General features: G+C 37.9%; 1 protein-coding gene across 1 annotated transcript; it reads left to right on the plus strand.

Annotated features, from left to right (window-relative positions):
- Positions 1-1,889: 1,889 nt before the first annotated feature.
- Positions 1,890-6,339, plus strand: LOC145575355 (uncharacterized). Its single transcript, XM_081633237.1, has 6 exons — positions 1,890-2,733; positions 2,922-3,139; positions 3,278-3,487; positions 4,090-4,753; positions 4,826-5,574; positions 5,920-6,339. Exons 1-6 carry the CDS (start codon positions 1,890-1,892, stop codon positions 6,337-6,339), a joined length of 3,105 nt encoding a protein of 1,034 aa, XP_081489363.1.
- Positions 6,340-17,990: the final 11,651 nt, after the last annotated feature.

The following is a 17,990-nucleotide window of genomic DNA, read 5'->3' on the forward strand; positions in this document are numbered from 1 at the left end:
GACATGACTGCTGACTGGACTTCCTCAAAGCCATCATGCTGACGTGGCTGTGAAGATTGACAAAAAACGTTAATCATGAAGATTAACTGGGCAGCCCTCTAATACAATAGTAATAAGGGACACTAAACCACGTACAACGTACAACAACACATGCATGAATTAATTAATTAAAAGCAGTAAATATAGAGTATGTGAAATGACCATAAAAGATGGTTCAAAACAAACATACAAGATATTCTACTATGATAAAGTAGGACGTACTACTACAAAAGTAGCTTATTTAACTAACATACAAGCATACATGCATATAGCTAGGTTGATCAATCTACGAGTCTACGACACACATGTACCGCTGAAGTAGCGGTTGCAGGTTGAGCCGGAACAACACCAATTATTTGGTAGAATATCACAGGCTTCTCCGGCTGCTGCGCACGACAATGGTACGCTCTGGGCAGCCGCACCATAGGCCATCATCAAAATGATGGCCATAGTAAGCAGCAAGAGAGCCTCAACACATTTCTTTGTATTCATCTTTATTTTATTATATCATATATTGATGTGTCTTTTAATTTGTTTACTTTTTGGTGCTATTTTGCATCCTTTTTATAGCCGTTCATAACAAAATGTCCTACTTCTTATAACGATGTCACTTGTAATAATGAATGCAATCAAAATCCACTATTCAACATGTGTTTAACATCGCTCGTCATTGCTACTGCTAGATGCTCTTCTTTGAAGTCGGTAATGTTCAATAATTATTATTATTAGATTATTATTACTAATTAATGACTTTGTTAGGATGGTCAGATTTGTTTAATGAAGCGTAATTTTGTTAGCTACTCTAATTTATTTAAATAATAACTAGGGCGGCTAATGCAAATGCGAGCGGCAAAACTAGCCATTTCTTTTTTTTTTTTTTTTTTTTTTTTTTTTTTTTGGTATTATATGACCTTATATTAGCTTCAAAATCTTCTTAAAGTATATTGAACATTGATAATGCATCAATTTTCAATTAAAAATAGTCAATAAAATGGGGATAATCATGACTTGGCCGTGATGTTTTGTTAATTTATAAGTCCCCAAATATTTTCTCCAGCTCATCTACCATACAACCAATTGTTCCCTACAAGGGACAACCGATGACAAATGGGTGAATACTGAAATTTTTATGGTAAGGCATGGTGCACCTAGAAATATGAATATTTTAAAGAACATGGACAAAAAAAAAAAAAAAAAAAAAGAATAATATAGACATTTATAAAGCACGCGAGCATAATTGTTATTTGAGTTTGATCATTATGTTCTTTGAGTTTGAGCTATATGTTCTTTACATTATACAATATGACCACTTAAGTAATCATGAAAAAAACATGTTTTCTAATGTATTATCATGTTCTTTGTATTGCCATGTTTTTTATCAAACACAAACATGTTCTTTTGTCAAACACATATTTATTCATTTTCATACACTAGTATGTTCTTTTTGCCTTTTTAAGTTCTACCGGTTGCACTATGCATACCTGGGTGCACAGATCAAACACTATTGAGGAAAATAGGATATATTTTCCAAATATCTTAGGATATCTTTGATAGCATATTTTAGGTAGTTAATAATATCTTTTGATACTTTCCTAGTTCTATCTTGATTGGGATTGTTTTAGCTTGTATTATATATTTTTTTTTGGTGTTTAGAGAGCCACAAGGGAGGGGGTGAGAATTGATCCCAGGATCTCCTAGAATCGGGAGGGAAGCTCTAACCACTTGAGCTATCCATCACTCTCAGCTTGTATTATATATGGTGGTTCTCTGAGAAATAATATTCAAGCTTTCTGTTTCATTAATTCTACATGGTATAAGAGCCAGAGTTTTTTTTCTCATAAAATTTAGCCATGCCCGGTGATGATACACCACCACCACCGCCACCACAAAAAATAGAAGCTAATTCACCATTCTATCTAGGGGCGCATGATAGACCTGGTGACTTTATCACTCCAATTCGGTTAAAACTTGACAATTTTGATTTGTGGTCTCATGCAATCTTTGTTGCTCTTTCGTCTCGGAGGAAGTTTGGGTTTTTGGATGGTACTATCACTGATTGTGTGCCGCCTGCAACCAAGGAGGATTGGGTTGTGGTGCACTGTATGCTCGTTTCATGGCTCATGAACACGATTGATCCGGAGGTAAAATCTATGCTTTCTAATTATGATAATGCAAAAATTTTGTGGGATGATTTGCATGAAAGATTTTGTGTTGTTAATGGTCCTCGTATTCAAAATTTGAAGGCTCAAATAAATAGATGTGAGCAAACTAAAAATATGTCAGTGGCTATTTACTTTGGCAAATTAAAAGTTTTGTGGGATGAACTTGCTAAACTTGAACCATTAATTAATTGCAAGTGTGGGAAGTGTACATGTAATGTTGGTAGGCAACATGAGAAAAGGCGTGAAGATGATAGGCTCCAACAATTTTTATTAGGTCTTTGTTCTGATTATTTTGCTCAAACTAGATCTAATATATTGGCACAAGACCCTCTGCCCACATTAAATAAAGCTTATCAACAAGTCTCACAAGATGAGCTTGTACGAGGCCTTGATAGGGTTCGAGAGGAACCGCAACAGGCTGTCGGTTTTGCTGTTCGTGGAGGTGGTGCTCGAGGTCGTGAAGGGTCTGATCGCACCTCTAGTGGTTCAGTGTGTGCTAAGTGCAAGAAGGGTGGTCATGAGACTTCTCGGTGTTGGTCAGATAAAATATGCAATCATTGCAAAAAAAGGGGGCACATAGAGAGCAAGTGCTTCGAGCTTCATGGGTATCCCCCAGGCACGAGTGATAGTAGCCAGGGGGGACAGCCTCGGCTGGTCGTAGTCAAGGCTCGGCACGGGCTAATGCAATCTTGGGTTCGGATGCTCCTTCTCATGGTCAAGCTTTCACATTTGAGCAATGGAAGGCGATCACGGGTTTATTTGGTAAAGCCAATGAAAATCGTTTGAATGGTAAGTTTGATGTTACTTCATGGATTATTGACACCGGAGCCACTCACCATGTCACCGGCAAAGACTCTTGGTTGTTTGATACTCGTTCTTTTGAGTGTCCTGTTGGATTACCTAACGGGGACACAGTGGTTGCCTCTTTAGTTGGTTCCGTTCGTTTATCGGACAAGATCACCCTCACCGGTGTTCTTTATGTCCCCTATTTGAGTTGTAATTTGATTTCAGTATCTCAACTTACTGATGAGCTTAATTGTTTTGTCCAATTTAATTCTTATATGTGTGCTATACAGGACCAAGCGAAGGAGCTGATTGGAATGGGAGCTAGGAGAGACGGACTATATTATTTTAGCAATTCGGATTCGGTGCATCTTGTAGGCGTTGTTGAAGCATCATCAGATTTGGAGTTGTGGCATCGTCGAATGGGTCATCCTTCCGAGAAAGTAGTTAAGTTACTTCCTCATGTTAGTAGCAATAAAGCTTGTTTAGATAAAGGGTGTGAAGTATGTATGCGTGCTAAACATCCTCGAAATAAATTTCCTTTAAGTGATAGTAGAGCTTCTAGGATTTTGAGAAAGTACATTGTGATTTGTGGGGTCCATATCGACATGTTTCGTCGTGTGGAGCTCGGTATTTTTTTACTATTGTGGATGATTATTCTCGGGCAGTTTGGATTTATTTATTAATTGATAAAACTGATCAGGTTTTAAGAACTTTTTTGGCTTTTGTTGCAATGGTGGATAGACAATTTTCCCAAACCATAAAAATTGTGCAGAGTGACAATGGTACAAAATTTAATTGTTTGTTTGATTATTTTCGTGCCACTGGAATTATTTTTCAAACCTCTTGTGTGGGTACTCCTCAGCAAAATGGAAGGGTTGAGCGTAAACACAAACACATTCTTGAAGTTGGGAGAGCATTAAGGTTTCAAGCCAAATTGCCTATTTCTTTTTGGGGGGAGTGTGTTCTTGCCGCAGCTCACCTAATTAACCGTACTCCCACTCCCTTGCTTCAAAATAAAACACCTTTCGAACTATTATTTGATAAACCACCCTTGTTTGATGCAATTCGTACCTTTGGTTGTCTTTGTTTTGCTCATAATCAGAAAACTAATGGAGACAAATTTGCGAGTCAGAGTAGAAAATGTGTGTTTTTGGGTTATCCTTTTGGGAAGAAGGGATGGAAGTTGTATGATCTTGAGTCGAAATTTTTTTTTGTCTCTCGAGATGTGAAGTTTGTTGAGGATGTGTTTCCTTTTGGTACTCCGGAAGATGTGAACATAGTGCCGGAATTAATTGACACAAATATTGAAGTTCATGGGGATTTTTTGGAGTACGAGATATTTGATGATGAAAATGGTGATATTGATGGCTTCAATGAGGAAGAGCAAGCTGCCCCGGGTCAGCCACACTCAGGGCAGCCTGCTAGAGAGGCTACGACAGTTCACCCCGCAGCCAGGCCGCAGCCACAGGACACAGCCCGCAGCCAGGCCGCAGAGCAGTCTGCTGCACACCCAGACGCTGCCTGGCAGACCCCTGTCAGGCCACATAGCAGCAGCAACATGACTGCCGAGCCTCACAGCAGCAGCAGCAGCATGGGTGCCGAGCAGCACCATGCTTCTCCTGAGCATCTTGAGGTGCGTGAACATGAGGAGTTAGGTCGCGGTTTTCGTGAAAAAATTCCATCTGTCAAGCTTCGTGATTATGTGACTCACTCCGTTTTTGCTAATAGTCCGTCTCTGTCCACTCCATCCTCCAACGCTCCTTCAGGTACTCCTTATCCTTTAGCACATTATATAAATTGTGACAAATTTTCTGTGAATTATCGCAAGTTTCTTGCAGCCATTGTTCATGACAAAGAACCTAAGTCTTTCAAAGAGGCTATGAAGTATGAGGGGTGGAAGCAATCCATGAAAGAAGAAATAAAAGCTTTAGAAGATAATGGCACATGGACTTTAGAACATCTTCCTCCAGGGAAGAAAGCTTTAGGAAGTCAATGGGTGTACAAGACAAAATTTTTGTCTAATGGTCAAGTTGAGCGACTCAAGTCTCGCTTAGTTGTTTTTGGTAATCATCAGCAGGAAGGCATCGATTATGGTGAAACTTTTGCTCCCGTGGCTAAGATGACTACAATTCGAGCTTTTCTTGCAATAGCGGCTTCTAAAAATTGGGATCTTCATCAGATGAATGTTCACAATGCCTTCTTACATGGTGATCTCGATGAGGAGGTGTACATGAAATTGCCCCCCGGGTTTGAGAGTTCTGATCCATCCTTGGTGTGTCGTTTGAGGAAGTCGTTGTATGGGTTGAAACAGGCTCCGCGGTGTTGGTTTGCAAAGCTAACGACGGCTTTAAAAGGGTATGGTTTCATTCAATCCTACTCTGATTACTCTCTTTTTACATACACTAGAGGCAATGTTCAGATTAATGTCTTGGTGTACGTAGATGATCTTATTCTTTCTGGGAACGATTCCGCTGCATTGACTGTGTTTAAAGCTTACCTTGGTGACTGTTTTAAGATGAAGGACCTTGATCCCTTGAAGTATTTTTTGGGTATAGAAGTGGCTCGTTGGATATTATTTCTGAAGCAGGTTTGTTAGGGGCAAAGCCGAGTGGTTTTCCTATTCCACAAAACCATAAGCTCGGCCTTGCTAATGGTGAATTGCTCAAGGACCCTGCATCCTATCGAAGATTAGTGGGAAGATTGATTTATCTTTCGGTTACACGACCGGAATTGGCTTATTCAGTGCATGTTTTGTCTCAATTTATGCAAGAGCCGCGTCTTGAGCACTGGGAAGCGGCCTTGCGTGTGGTTCGATATTTGAAAGGTACCCCGGGTCAAGGAATTCTGTTGAGTGAAACTAGTGATCTAACCTTGCAGGGTTGGTGTGATTCGGATTGGGCGGCATGTCCTCTCACTCGTCGTTCATTGACAGGATGGCTTGTTTTTTCTTGGTCATTCTCCAATTTCTTGGAAAACCAAGAAGCAACCTACGGTGGCTACTTCATCGTCTGAGGCAGAGTATAGATCCATGTGTTCCGCTACGTTGGAGTTGAAATGGTTAAAGTCCTTGTTATTGAGTTTAAGGATTGAACATCCTCAGGCAATCAAGTTGTTTTGTGATAGTCAATCGGCCCTTCATATTGCTAAAAATCCAGTGTTTCATGAACGCACCAAACACATTGAAGTTGACTGTCATTTTGTCCGTGATGCAATCAATGAAGGGTTAATATCTCCATCCTATGTGCCTACTTCTTTCCAGTTAGCAGATATATTCACCAAGGGACTTGGGAAATCACAGTTTGATTTTCTTCTTTCCAAGTTGGGCATCTTTGATCCGAGTGCTCCAACTTGAGGGGGGGTATTGAGGAAAATAGGATATATTTTCCAAATATCTTAGGATATCTTTGATAGCATATTTTAGGTAGTTAATAATATCTTTTGATACTTTCCTAATTCTATCTTGATTGGGATTGTTTTAGCTTGTATTATATATGGTGGTTCGCTGAGAAATAATATTCAAGCTTTCTGTTTCATTAATTCTACAAACACTCAGTGAATACTACATATAAGCAAACTGTGCATAACTTGAAATAATTATGAACTAAAATTTAATTTTATTATTTCTTTATAATTGTAAATGAGTAAAATAATGCCTATACATGGAAATTGAGAGTAATTGTTTAGGTTAATTTTTTGTCATTGTTATTGCCTTTGTTTGGAATGATACTGAAATCACGTGTGTATTCATGGCTCATATTTAGAGTGGAGAGATTGGAAGAAGGGTATGGACAAATGAGCTCAATTACAGCAAATGACTAAATGAGCAAAACAAAATATGTGATCATCTTCTACAATTTTACAGAAAAAATCTTTACTTTGTTTTGCTCCTCAAAATTCTCATTTAGGTATTCAATTTCAAAATATTAAGATAACTAACAGCAAAAGTAAAGAAAAAAAAAAAGGTAAAATAGAAGGAATTAAAGGGAAAAAAAAATCCAAACATGGTGGATGGAGTTTTATAGTAAAAAAAAAAAAAGAAAAAGACTAAAATAACTTTAGAATTTTTTTGTCAATTACCACTAGAGCTGTCAAAAACTGACCTGACTCGAGAACACGGCCTGGACTGGTAATGACCCAAACCTTACCTTTACTCGAACAATAGGGTGAAACTAGTGACCTGTAACCCGACCTGAACCTGACCCGATCTTAACCGAAAACCGATTTGATCCAATACTTTATGACCTGAACCCGAACCTGCACCCGACCTAATAGTAACCGTCAACTGATTTAATCCGACCCGACAACAATCCGAACCCAAACTAGTACCCGACCCAATTAAAACCTGTACCCGAGTCATGGAAGCTAAGGTTTAATAAAATTTTATATACCTTTTGTTCAGCTTATATACTGGTACAATTCTGTAAACCCTCAATCCGGTTTAATAAAATCTTTTGTTTAGCTTATATACCTTTTGTTCTCTATTACTCATATATAGGTTTAATATAATCTTGATGATGCTTGATCAATTTATGAAAAGGCGTAATTATGTAGTTCAACTTAATTGACCACATCGATATTTATTAGAATTGAACTTGAACCAAAATCCGACTCAACACTAACCCGAACCCGAATGTACCATCTTATTAACCCATCCAAACCCGACTCAACACAGTACAAACCGAACCTGAAATTGAACCCGATCTGAATTTGACTCGAATTGAACCCGACCTATATCCAAAAAGATAAACAACCCGTTATAACCTGAACTGAAATTGACCTGACATGAACCCGGACCTGATCTGAAGCTAGATTGACCCGACAACACTTAATCTTGATTTAACCCGAAACCTGATTTGACCCGACCCAAATCCGACTTGGATACCCGAATTGACAGCTCTAATTACCACCTACAATTGTTGTTGTTTTAACAATTACCCTCTATAATTTTTTTATATAAAAAAAATTTATCACCTAATATTTTTTATAACATCAAAATTTTCCAACTATTTGGTTCTGAATTGAATTGTAATGTCATGTGGGGCATACTAAGGACTTGTTCTCATTGACTGAACTCAGCTGAACTGAACTGAACTGAACTGAACTAAACTAAGCTGAACTGAACTAAACTGAACTGAACTGAACTGAACTGAATATTTTATAAGAGAAGGAAATTAGGAGTTGAGCTGAACTGAATTTCAACGTAAGAGAACAGGCCCTAACTACCTTACCCTATTTCCCTCCTTTTCTTTCTTTCTTTCTCAAAATTGGGGAAAAATTTTAAATTAAATTACATATTCATGTTAATTATTTCACAAATTGAACTTTTTCCCCAATTTAAAGAGGTGTACAATGGAATAAGAAATCAAGTGAGAAAGAAAGAAAATGAGGGAAAAAGGGTTGGAAGGTAGTTAGTGGGCCCCACATGACGTCACATTTGAGTTGATAGCCAAGTAGGTGAGAATTTTTTGATGTTTAAAAAAAAGTAGGTTTGGTGAAATTCAAAAAAATAAAATAAAAAAATGTAAGTGGTAATTGCTAAAATAGCAGTAATTGTAGGTGATAATTATCAAATTTTCTATAATTTTATAATTAAAAAGAAAGACATTAGAGAAATACTACTCTTATGAATTTAAATTTATTAGGGTTTGTTCACATTTACTGAACTGAGCTGAACTGAACTGAATTGAATAGAGCTGAAATGAATATTTTATAAGAGAAAGAAATTAAAAGCTAAAGTGAACTGAACTGAAATGAAATGAGGTGTGCCACATCTATTACGCTACCGAGGCTTATCCGAGGCTTTTTTCATCTCCACACACCTTTGTGAATTACTTATTACTATTCTACTAAGGTGTGCCTAAAGATGGGCACGGGCCGTGTCGGAGGTGCCGGCACGGGTGGCACGACTCCGGCACGACACGACCACTGGCACGACACTGCACGGCACGACGACCCATTTGTGGGCCGTAGGCCGTGCTGTGAACACAAATGTTGAAAATTGGCATGGCATGATCGTCGGCACGCCGACACGACCCGCCAGCAGGTTATTTTTATAATATATTATATAATCGTGGTGGCCGTAGCCCGGCACGACACGACTCGCTAGGCACGTGAGTCGTGTCGTGCCATGGGCTGGGGTGTGCCAAAACTTGGCACGACACGACACGCCGCCAAGCCGGCATGGCACGAGCCCCACCCCAGCCCGGCCCAGGCACAGCCTGAAATGACACGGTAGAACACGACATGATGCCCATCTTTAGGTGTGCCACATCTGTTACGCTACGAACACTTGTTAGAATTATCGTATTCTAAGAGGACTACACGTTACCTTAATTTACCGATAGACTCAAATTGAATTGGAGATACTTACCATCTCCATGCAAATCCCCCCGTTAAAATTATAGCTGTAAAAAATTGACCCGACCCGAAATACCGATCCGAACCTGATTATTAACCGACCCATCTGAATCCGAAAAAATGGTGACCCAAACTTGACCTGACCCGACCTGAATCCAATCCTAGACTCGATTTGACTCGAGTATGTGAGACCCGAACCCGAACCCAAACATGAACCTACCTGGAGATGACCGACCCGAATGTAACCCGTAAATTATTAACCTGAACCGAACCCGATTTGAACTAAAATTGACCCAAAACTGTTTTAACCTGTCAAAACCCGAATTAAACCCGACTTGTTACTAACCCGACCTAAATTCAACCCGACCCTTTCCTAACTCAACTCGAATTTAACCCGACCTATTACAAACCTAACCCGAAATCGATCAACCTGACTTGTTATTGACCCGACCCAATTCAACCCAACTTGTTATTGACCCGACCCAAATATTACCCGAACTATTACTAACCCGACCCAAAACTTCAACCCGATCGTTCACTAACCCGACTCGAAATCAACACGACTTGTCACGTTATTGACCCGACCTAAATTCAACCCTTTGTTCTTGACCCGATTTCAAATCACCTTAAATTCAATTTAGACCACCTTATTATTGTTGATCAAAGTATTTTGTCTAGGGAGATCAAGTCGGTCCAGGCCAGCAAAAGAAAGGAGCATCATCCCCAAATTTAAGTGTTAAATATAGTATATATTTATTTTATGGTCAAAGGAGATAATTATCTTCCTATATTATAGACTATAGTTCATTAGCATGTTGCCACATACGAAGTATATTATAGTCAAAGGAAATAATTAGCTTTATAAAAATGATAATTATCTATTTATAATTAGTTGAAACCGAATATGACCCGACTTAGAAATGACCCGACCTGATTGTAACCCGCAAATTATTGACTTGAACATAACCCAATTTAAACCCGAGAATGACCCGACTTGGAAATGACCTAACCTAATTATAACCCGCAAATTATTGACTTGAACTGAACCCGAGAATTACGCCTTGAAAATGACCCGACCTTATTATAATCCGTAAATTATTGACTTGAACCGAACCCGACTCAACTCGAGAATGACTCGACCTGATTCTAACACGCAAATTATTGACTCGAACTGAACCTGACTCGAACCCGAGAATTGCCCTAACACGTTTTAACCCGTGAAAACATGAATTAAACCCGACCTATTATTGACCCAACCCAAATAACCCGACATGTTATTAACCCAACTTAAACCTGACCCAAATCCGGTAAGATGTATGACCCGACGTGACCCGACTCAAGCATGACCCAACCCGAACCGACCCACATAGGTTACGACATTAACCCGAATTGACCCGACCCAAGATGACCCCACCCACTCTTATCCGACCCAAATCCGACCCGTTTACCCAAATTGACAGCTCTGGTTAAAATCTCAAATTAATGTTAAGGTCAAAATATGGCAACTAAAAAAATACAAAGACGGTATCATATGATAACTACTCCGTATTGAATTCTTCTGACTTTGGCTTAAAACAATGCTTCTTTAAAGATAATTGACCATCCCAACAAAGTCGTTAATTAGTAATAATAATCTAATTAATACGAAGTAATAATATTTGAACGTAGGCAACCCTAAAGAAGAGCATCTAATTAGACACCTCGAAGAGTGGACTTTGATGCATTATTCAGAAGTGACATCGTTATAAGACGTAGGACATTTTGTTTTCAGGGTTATAAAAAGGGACTTAAATCAGCTCCAAAAAGTAAACAATAGACACTTATCATACAATCAAATAATAAATATGAATACAAAGAAATGTGTTGAGGTTCTCTTGCTTCTTACTATTGCCATCATTTTTATGATGGCCTCTTGTGCGACTGCCCAGCAGGAAGCCTGCTCAGCAGCCGGGGAGTCTTGTAACATAGTACCGGGCTATTGGTGTTGCGCCGGCTCATCCTGCAACCGCTTCTTTAGCGGTACATGTGTGTCGTAGATCAACCTATTGGATGCTACACCACCATGCATGCGGCCATACATGCATGCCTTTATGCTAAGTTTGTCTATCTATCAAAATAAATAAGCTACCTTTGTAGTTTTGTAGTACTACTTATCATAGTAGGAGATCTAGTATGTGGTTTTGAACCATCTTTTATGCTCTTTTATATGCTATATATTTACTGCTTCTAATTAATTCATGTACAAGTATATTGTTGTGATTCAATATACGTCCATACCGTGAGTCTGTGTTTCATACCATATTATTATTATTGTATCATGTGCTGTTTGATTTTGTGATATAATACGTATACTATTGGTTAATCATTTTTTGTCATGGACGAAACATATTATTGTTGTTAATCTATTTTTTAAATCTTTCAAGAATTTAAGCAGAACCATGCATTAACAACAATGAACGTTAGTTTACAACCATATACCGTTATTACCTACCAATTTAAGTACCTTGGTTCTTGTAAGGGACTTGAAAGTTAAGTTAAAATTTATACTCGTAAGTTAAAGTGTGAAAAAAAGGGGAATGTCAACGCATCTGGAAAAAAACGATTGATTTGTATTAATGTACAGGCTAAAGACCCAAACCATAAAGTACTTAGGACCGGTGCCACGGAAAGGTATATATGTTTTGAAATCTCGTACGAGACAACAAATTGAGAATGTGCCGAATTGTTATATTTATGTATTAGGATTCTTATTTAGCTCTTCTCCGGTTAATTCTTATTTGATTTTGTTAAATATATTTTCATTATTGTTAATTGTAGTTGTTGTATGACTTTAATTGATGAAATCTAATGTCCTTTAAAAAAAATTTCGTTGTTTCCTCGTTATAATTTCTATGCAACTTTAGTCAACAAGTACTTTGTACAGATTCGTAAATTTATAATAAATCATCTTTAAATAATTTTAAGTTTCTTTATATTTCTTTTGGTTAAACAAATAAAAAAATAAAAAAAATAAAAAACCTTGCCTCTATACATTGCTAGTTTTTATAGTGTTATCAGGTCATACTCCAAGTTTACCATTCTAAATGTATCTTTAGAGAGGTTTAGAGTAGCAATAAGTCCTGTGTAAGACGGGTGTATATTAATTTAATTTTAAGACGGTCAGTTTGAGCCTTTGAGGGTAACTTTAACTATTTTTTATAATTTTAACCCCTTAAAGGCTAACTTTTATTTTATAGTTGCTTTGAATTTTATTTTAATGTGTAATTTCTTACAAAGTCATGATTACATACTATAAAGGCTAATGTGATTATTCTGTTACATTATAAGTTTTTGCAAGTTAAAATTTATTATTAGAAAAATAATAACACTTGTAGTATAAAAGGTAACTTTAAATATTAATAAAATAATTTTAACCCATCTTACAATAAATTAACGTACACTCGCCGTTTTAGTGAATTTGTGGTCGATTAGACTTTGGAAATGAAGTATAATACTACTTTATGGATAAAAACGGGAGATTCTAAAATATTTTAGGTATGAAACAATTTATGTATTCAAATATCAGTGGTTTTTGTCAAATTATAAGATGTTTGTAATTCGTCCATTCAATTTGAAAATGCTAGCTCTGCCACTACTCCTAATAATATAAAATATATTACACAAATACTTTTAAATATTGATTTTATCTCATATCTCTAATAGTATTTGTTGTAAAAAATATTGATTAATATGTGATATATAATTAGAGGGCTCCCAAATTAAAGCATATCAACCGCACGAGGTGTGAATCCCTTGCATTTGTAATGAGACAAAATATTGACATGGATCGCATCATCTGACATGGGTATGTGAAGAGGTGTCAAAACCGAACCGACTCGAAAAAAATTATCCGTTTCAAACTGTAACCGATTTGATTTGATCCGAGAAAATCAAGACCCAAATCCGATCTGCAATCGAATTGAACTCGATCCGAATCCGAACTTGACTCGATTTGAACTTAACCCGGCACCGATTTGATCCAAGCTAAACACAATCCGAATCCGATTTGACTCAACCTGAACTCAAATCGAATCGATTTGATCCGACCCGAGCTTAACCCGATCAGAAATTGACCCGAAAAATAACTGATTTAATCCGATCTATTTTGACATGAATTGATATCAATCCGACCCGATTTTAGCTCGATTTGATTTTTATCCGATTCGAATTTAACCCGACCATAATTAATTATCGTCCTTTTTATTCCAGTTCTTATACTACTATATTTACTAATTATCAAGGAAAATCTAATTATAATAATCCAACCTTTGCACAGTCCTATTTTATTAATCCGACCTTTTGAATATTCCACAATAATTCAAGCTTTAGAGGGTGTTCTATTCTATTAGGCCAAAGTAACCTACAACCGTTATTCACGTAAATATTTTTAATTAAAAAATAACAAAATTGAATAGCAGCTTTCCTCCATGGATTCCTGCCAACCTCTCCTCCTTCCCTCTCTTTCCATCATTCCGGCGAGCCAATTCCTTGCCGCCCTCCCTCCCAACCATCTCCTTGCCCCCCAACCACAACCACAACCACCCTACCCCTTAACCAATCACCACCATAACTCGTCCCGACACCCTCAAAATCGTTACGATAACCACTCCAAAACCCAAAAATCGACGGTGGGGTGGGGATTTTCGATGGTTTCGAGCAAGGTTTTGAGGGAGGTCTCGCACCATTAGGGGTGTCCGTTCGGTTTTCGGTTTGGATTTAGTCCAAATCCGATCCAATCCGAAATATAATTCGGTTTTCAATTTTCCAATCCGATCCGATCCGAATTTCTCTCTTGATCCAATCCAATCCAATCCGAATTAAAATTCGGTTATTTGGATCCGATCCGAAAATCCGAATTATAATACATTATTTTTTAGCGCCTAATACAATTATAAAAATAAAGCTTTACTATAAATAAAAGTCTTCAAAATCATGATTAAAATAAATAGTTCAACGTCAATATGTAGTAGTAAGTATTTAAGCTAAACTTCAAAATATACAAAAATCCATATTTATACAAGCTTAATTTTATAATTCGGTTTTCGGTTTGGATTGGATCCAATTAGGGTCAATCCGATCCAATCCGAAAATCCGAATTTCCAAAAAATCTCAATCCGATCCGATCTGATTTAAAGTTTGGATCCAATCCGAATAAATAATTCGATTTGGATTAGATTGGATTTCGGTTTTTATCCGAATTATGGACACCCCTACGCACCATGGTGGATGGGGGTTTCTTGGTTCGAGGGCCTGGTTTTAACAGAGATGGTGGCTGGGGTTTCTGGGTTCGAGGTTTGGGTTTCAACGAAGGTGGAGATGTGGAATTCCATTATACCGTGTTTTGACGGTGGTGGGGGTGGTGGCTGGCCTGGTTGGGTAGGATTCCTTGCTGCCGAAGGTGGAGGGATTGTGGGCGGATGTCTGGCGGAAATGGAAGCCATTCATGGAGTAGCGACACGTGGCAGGTGACCTATTGTTTTAGATTAAGTGACCTGCTTGACCAGAAGAATAGAACACCCCCCAAAGCTTGGATTATTGTGGAATAATCAAAAGGTCGGAATAATAAAATTGGACCATGCAGAGGGTTGATTATTAGAATCAAAATTTCCAATTATTAATAAGTTAATTTATTTTACTACAAAGAAATAATTCGGAGTAACAAGTTTACTTCATGTACATACCAATTATATAAAATTACTTTCTAAGCTTCATATTCGTCTCATCTAAAAGATGACATTGAAGATTTATAATAACCTTAAAAAGATAGACATTTTTATTTGTTTATATCACCATATGTAACTATCATTTGTCAATATATCACTAGTTCATTAAGATAAAAAAATTTCATAACTTGATCAAAAGAGAAAACTAAAACTTCATACTTCATAATTAATGATCAAAAGATAAAAATATATGATATGACTTGATATTAACCCAACAATAAGGTAAAAACTCAATAATAACTCTAGTTTAAAAATTACCTTATTTGGATATGAATTTGGTCAATTCGACCAAAATCCAGCTACACAGAAAGGAATTGAATCGAAATTGACCAATTAATGAATCAATGGATCAACTTTATCTTAATCAAACCAAACTTGACCGAATCGAAATCATCCGAACTGAATCAACCTGACCTAAATCCATTCGACTTGAAATTAACGTGGTCAAACCCGTTTTGAACTCGATCCGAATTTATCCGAACCGAAAGTGAACCGATCTGGAGTTAATCTGACCCGACCCATATCCAACCTGGAATTGATAGATCATGACCCGAATTCGACCCCACCTGACCCGATCCGAGTTAAAAGAATAATTTTGACCCAAACATATCCGATCCAAATATACCCGATTCGAATAGACCCGATCCAAACTCTATCTGGTTATTCAAATTGACACCTCTAGGTATGTGTCCATTTGTTCAACTATGCTATTTTGCTTGTTGCAAGGATTTCACTTTGGATAAAAAAAAGTGAGTGAATTAGGGTAAATGGTTTGTTATGTTGAGCTTAAAAATAAAACTGCTTAGAGTAGGAAAGGACATAGATTGCTTAAGAAATCGATCAAACGCCATTCAATCTCCTTGCCTAGCTTAGTACTCAAAAATAAATTGTTCATGAAAAATAATTATAGAGCAAAACATAATATACACTTAAGATTTATACGCAACTGAAAAAAAGATAAGCACGCACTAGGCACACTTTAACTCATAAAATTAAACAATACTTTGTATGTGTTGGTAAAAATACCTGTTGATTCCAATAACAAAAATGGAGAAGATGAAAGGGAAAAAACTTGATTGAAGATTTCAACTCACAGTCGCGCCGTGGAACAATAATCCACTGCCTTAGAAGCGAAATACGCCACCACCGGTACAGGTTTCCTGATGACGCACGCCCCCCAAGTTTAACGCAACTCTCCTTTGTAATTCGTGTACCCGAACCCGAAGCGTGGAATTACTCAAGAACTGTTCAGATCTCAAAGGGTAGGTTTTGTTTTGTGTTTAGGTTCCAGAGATAACAAAACTGTGTATATCTCAATTTGAGGGTTTAGGAGGCTATATATATATGTGTACAAAAGAAAGGATATAAACGAAGCAAACAAGGCCTCCACAATAAGCCCACGAGCAACCGAGCTCTCGCTCTCATATGAGCGAGCTATCGCTCGGCCCTGCCGTAAGCAATAAACGTAGTGAGCTAGCACGCGAGCTATAGCTCGCATCTACCGCAAGCAACAAGTGCAGCGAGCTAGCATGCGAGCTATAGCTCGCACCTGCCATAAGCAGAGCGACCATACGAGCTACCATCCGAGCTATAGCTCGGACTTGCAGTAGCTCATATGCCATGTGAGCTATAGCTCTAACGCTAGCTCGACCTTGCGTAGTCTACTTGCCATGCCATCTATAGCTCTCTCGCTAGCTCCATTGCTAGCTCGGTCTCGCGCAACTCACTAACTTGCTTGACACAACACTCCATCATCAACTCCTTGCACACTCACTTGGTAAACCTCCGATTTGCATTACTAGAATTGTAAAAACTCCAACAATCCCCCACTAATGCAAAACGGACATGAGATCATGAAATCTGAACAGTAAAATGAAAGGTTAGGTACTTAAGCACTAGTATCCATAAGGTTTGAACTAACACCTTAGTGACACAGGTATTCAACACTCTTCTGGTGAGTATCCAAAGGTTTGAACTCCCAGGAGCGAGCAAGGAACATGTATCACATACTTCACCTTTTGAACTTGAGCAACTCCGCCAATCTTGGCCTACACCTTGGGCTCTCATGAGTACTTCAGGAAAATTACACCACAATTTTCCCTTGAAGGAGGCCACCCCTCGTACTCACGTAGGTGTTCCGTCTGTGTATAAAATACACATTCCCAGCACATCTAGAGTCTTTCCATGCAGTCTTAAAACACATTCAAGAACCTTGCAAACCTAAGATTTTCTGTGCAATGGAATAAGAACATTAAGAACAAAAAGTTCAACCCTATCAACTCGACGGTGTATCTATCAATCCACTGCTCAATGAGCTCTTAGGCTAGATGCATTAAGGGATACTCCCAACCTCAGTCATTCGGTACCACTATCGTTCCCTACTCGAGAAGTATCAGGGCTAGTGATTCTAATTTATTTAAGAATCACTATCGTTCCCACCTCTCAAGCAACTGGGCTAGTGGTATTAAGAGCAAGTAATGCTCAACCTTCCACTTTCGGTGTCATTATCAATCCTAATTTAAGAGCCACTGGGCTAATGGTCTTAAATCCACTTAAGAACCATTATCAATCCTTGCTCAAAGAATAACTGGACAAATGACATTAAGAGACACGCTCAACCTTACTGAATCTAACTACCTGGTCAACAGACCATAAAAAGAGTTATAGATTCAATAAACATATATGGTGTAAATCCAGCAATGAGTCAACCAAAACAAGGCTCCAGACCCATTCCGAACAAAAGTTCAATAAATTAAAATACTTTGGTGTGTCCATGTAAGCTGTCTCAATTGACCACCCAATCTGGGTTATGGACATAACAACCTGCAACATCAAGCAACAAGTCTACCAAAGTATCTCATAACCATATAAATTAGAGGGTTAT

This window comes from Chenopodium album, chromosome 2 (genome assembly GCF_948465745.1).
Source record: "Chenopodium album chromosome 2, dcCheAlbu1.1, whole genome shotgun sequence".
NCBI classification, from domain to species: Eukaryota; Viridiplantae; Streptophyta; class Magnoliopsida; order Caryophyllales; family Amaranthaceae; genus Chenopodium; species Chenopodium album.

Bases quoted from the DNA above. Each gene is read 5' to 3' on its own strand.
- LOC145575355 (XM_081633237.1), top strand. From the start codon at position 1,890: ATGCCCGGTGATGATACACCACCACCACCGCCACCACAAAAAATAGAA. The intron at 2,734-2,921 runs GTTGGTCAGATA...CTCATGGTCAAG, and splicing joins TGGTCATGAGACTTCTCGGT to CTTTCACATTTGAGCAATGG. The intron at 3,488-4,089 runs GTATGTATGCGT...GCTCATAATCAG, and splicing joins GTTTAGATAAAGGGTGTGAA to AAAACTAATGGAGACAAATT.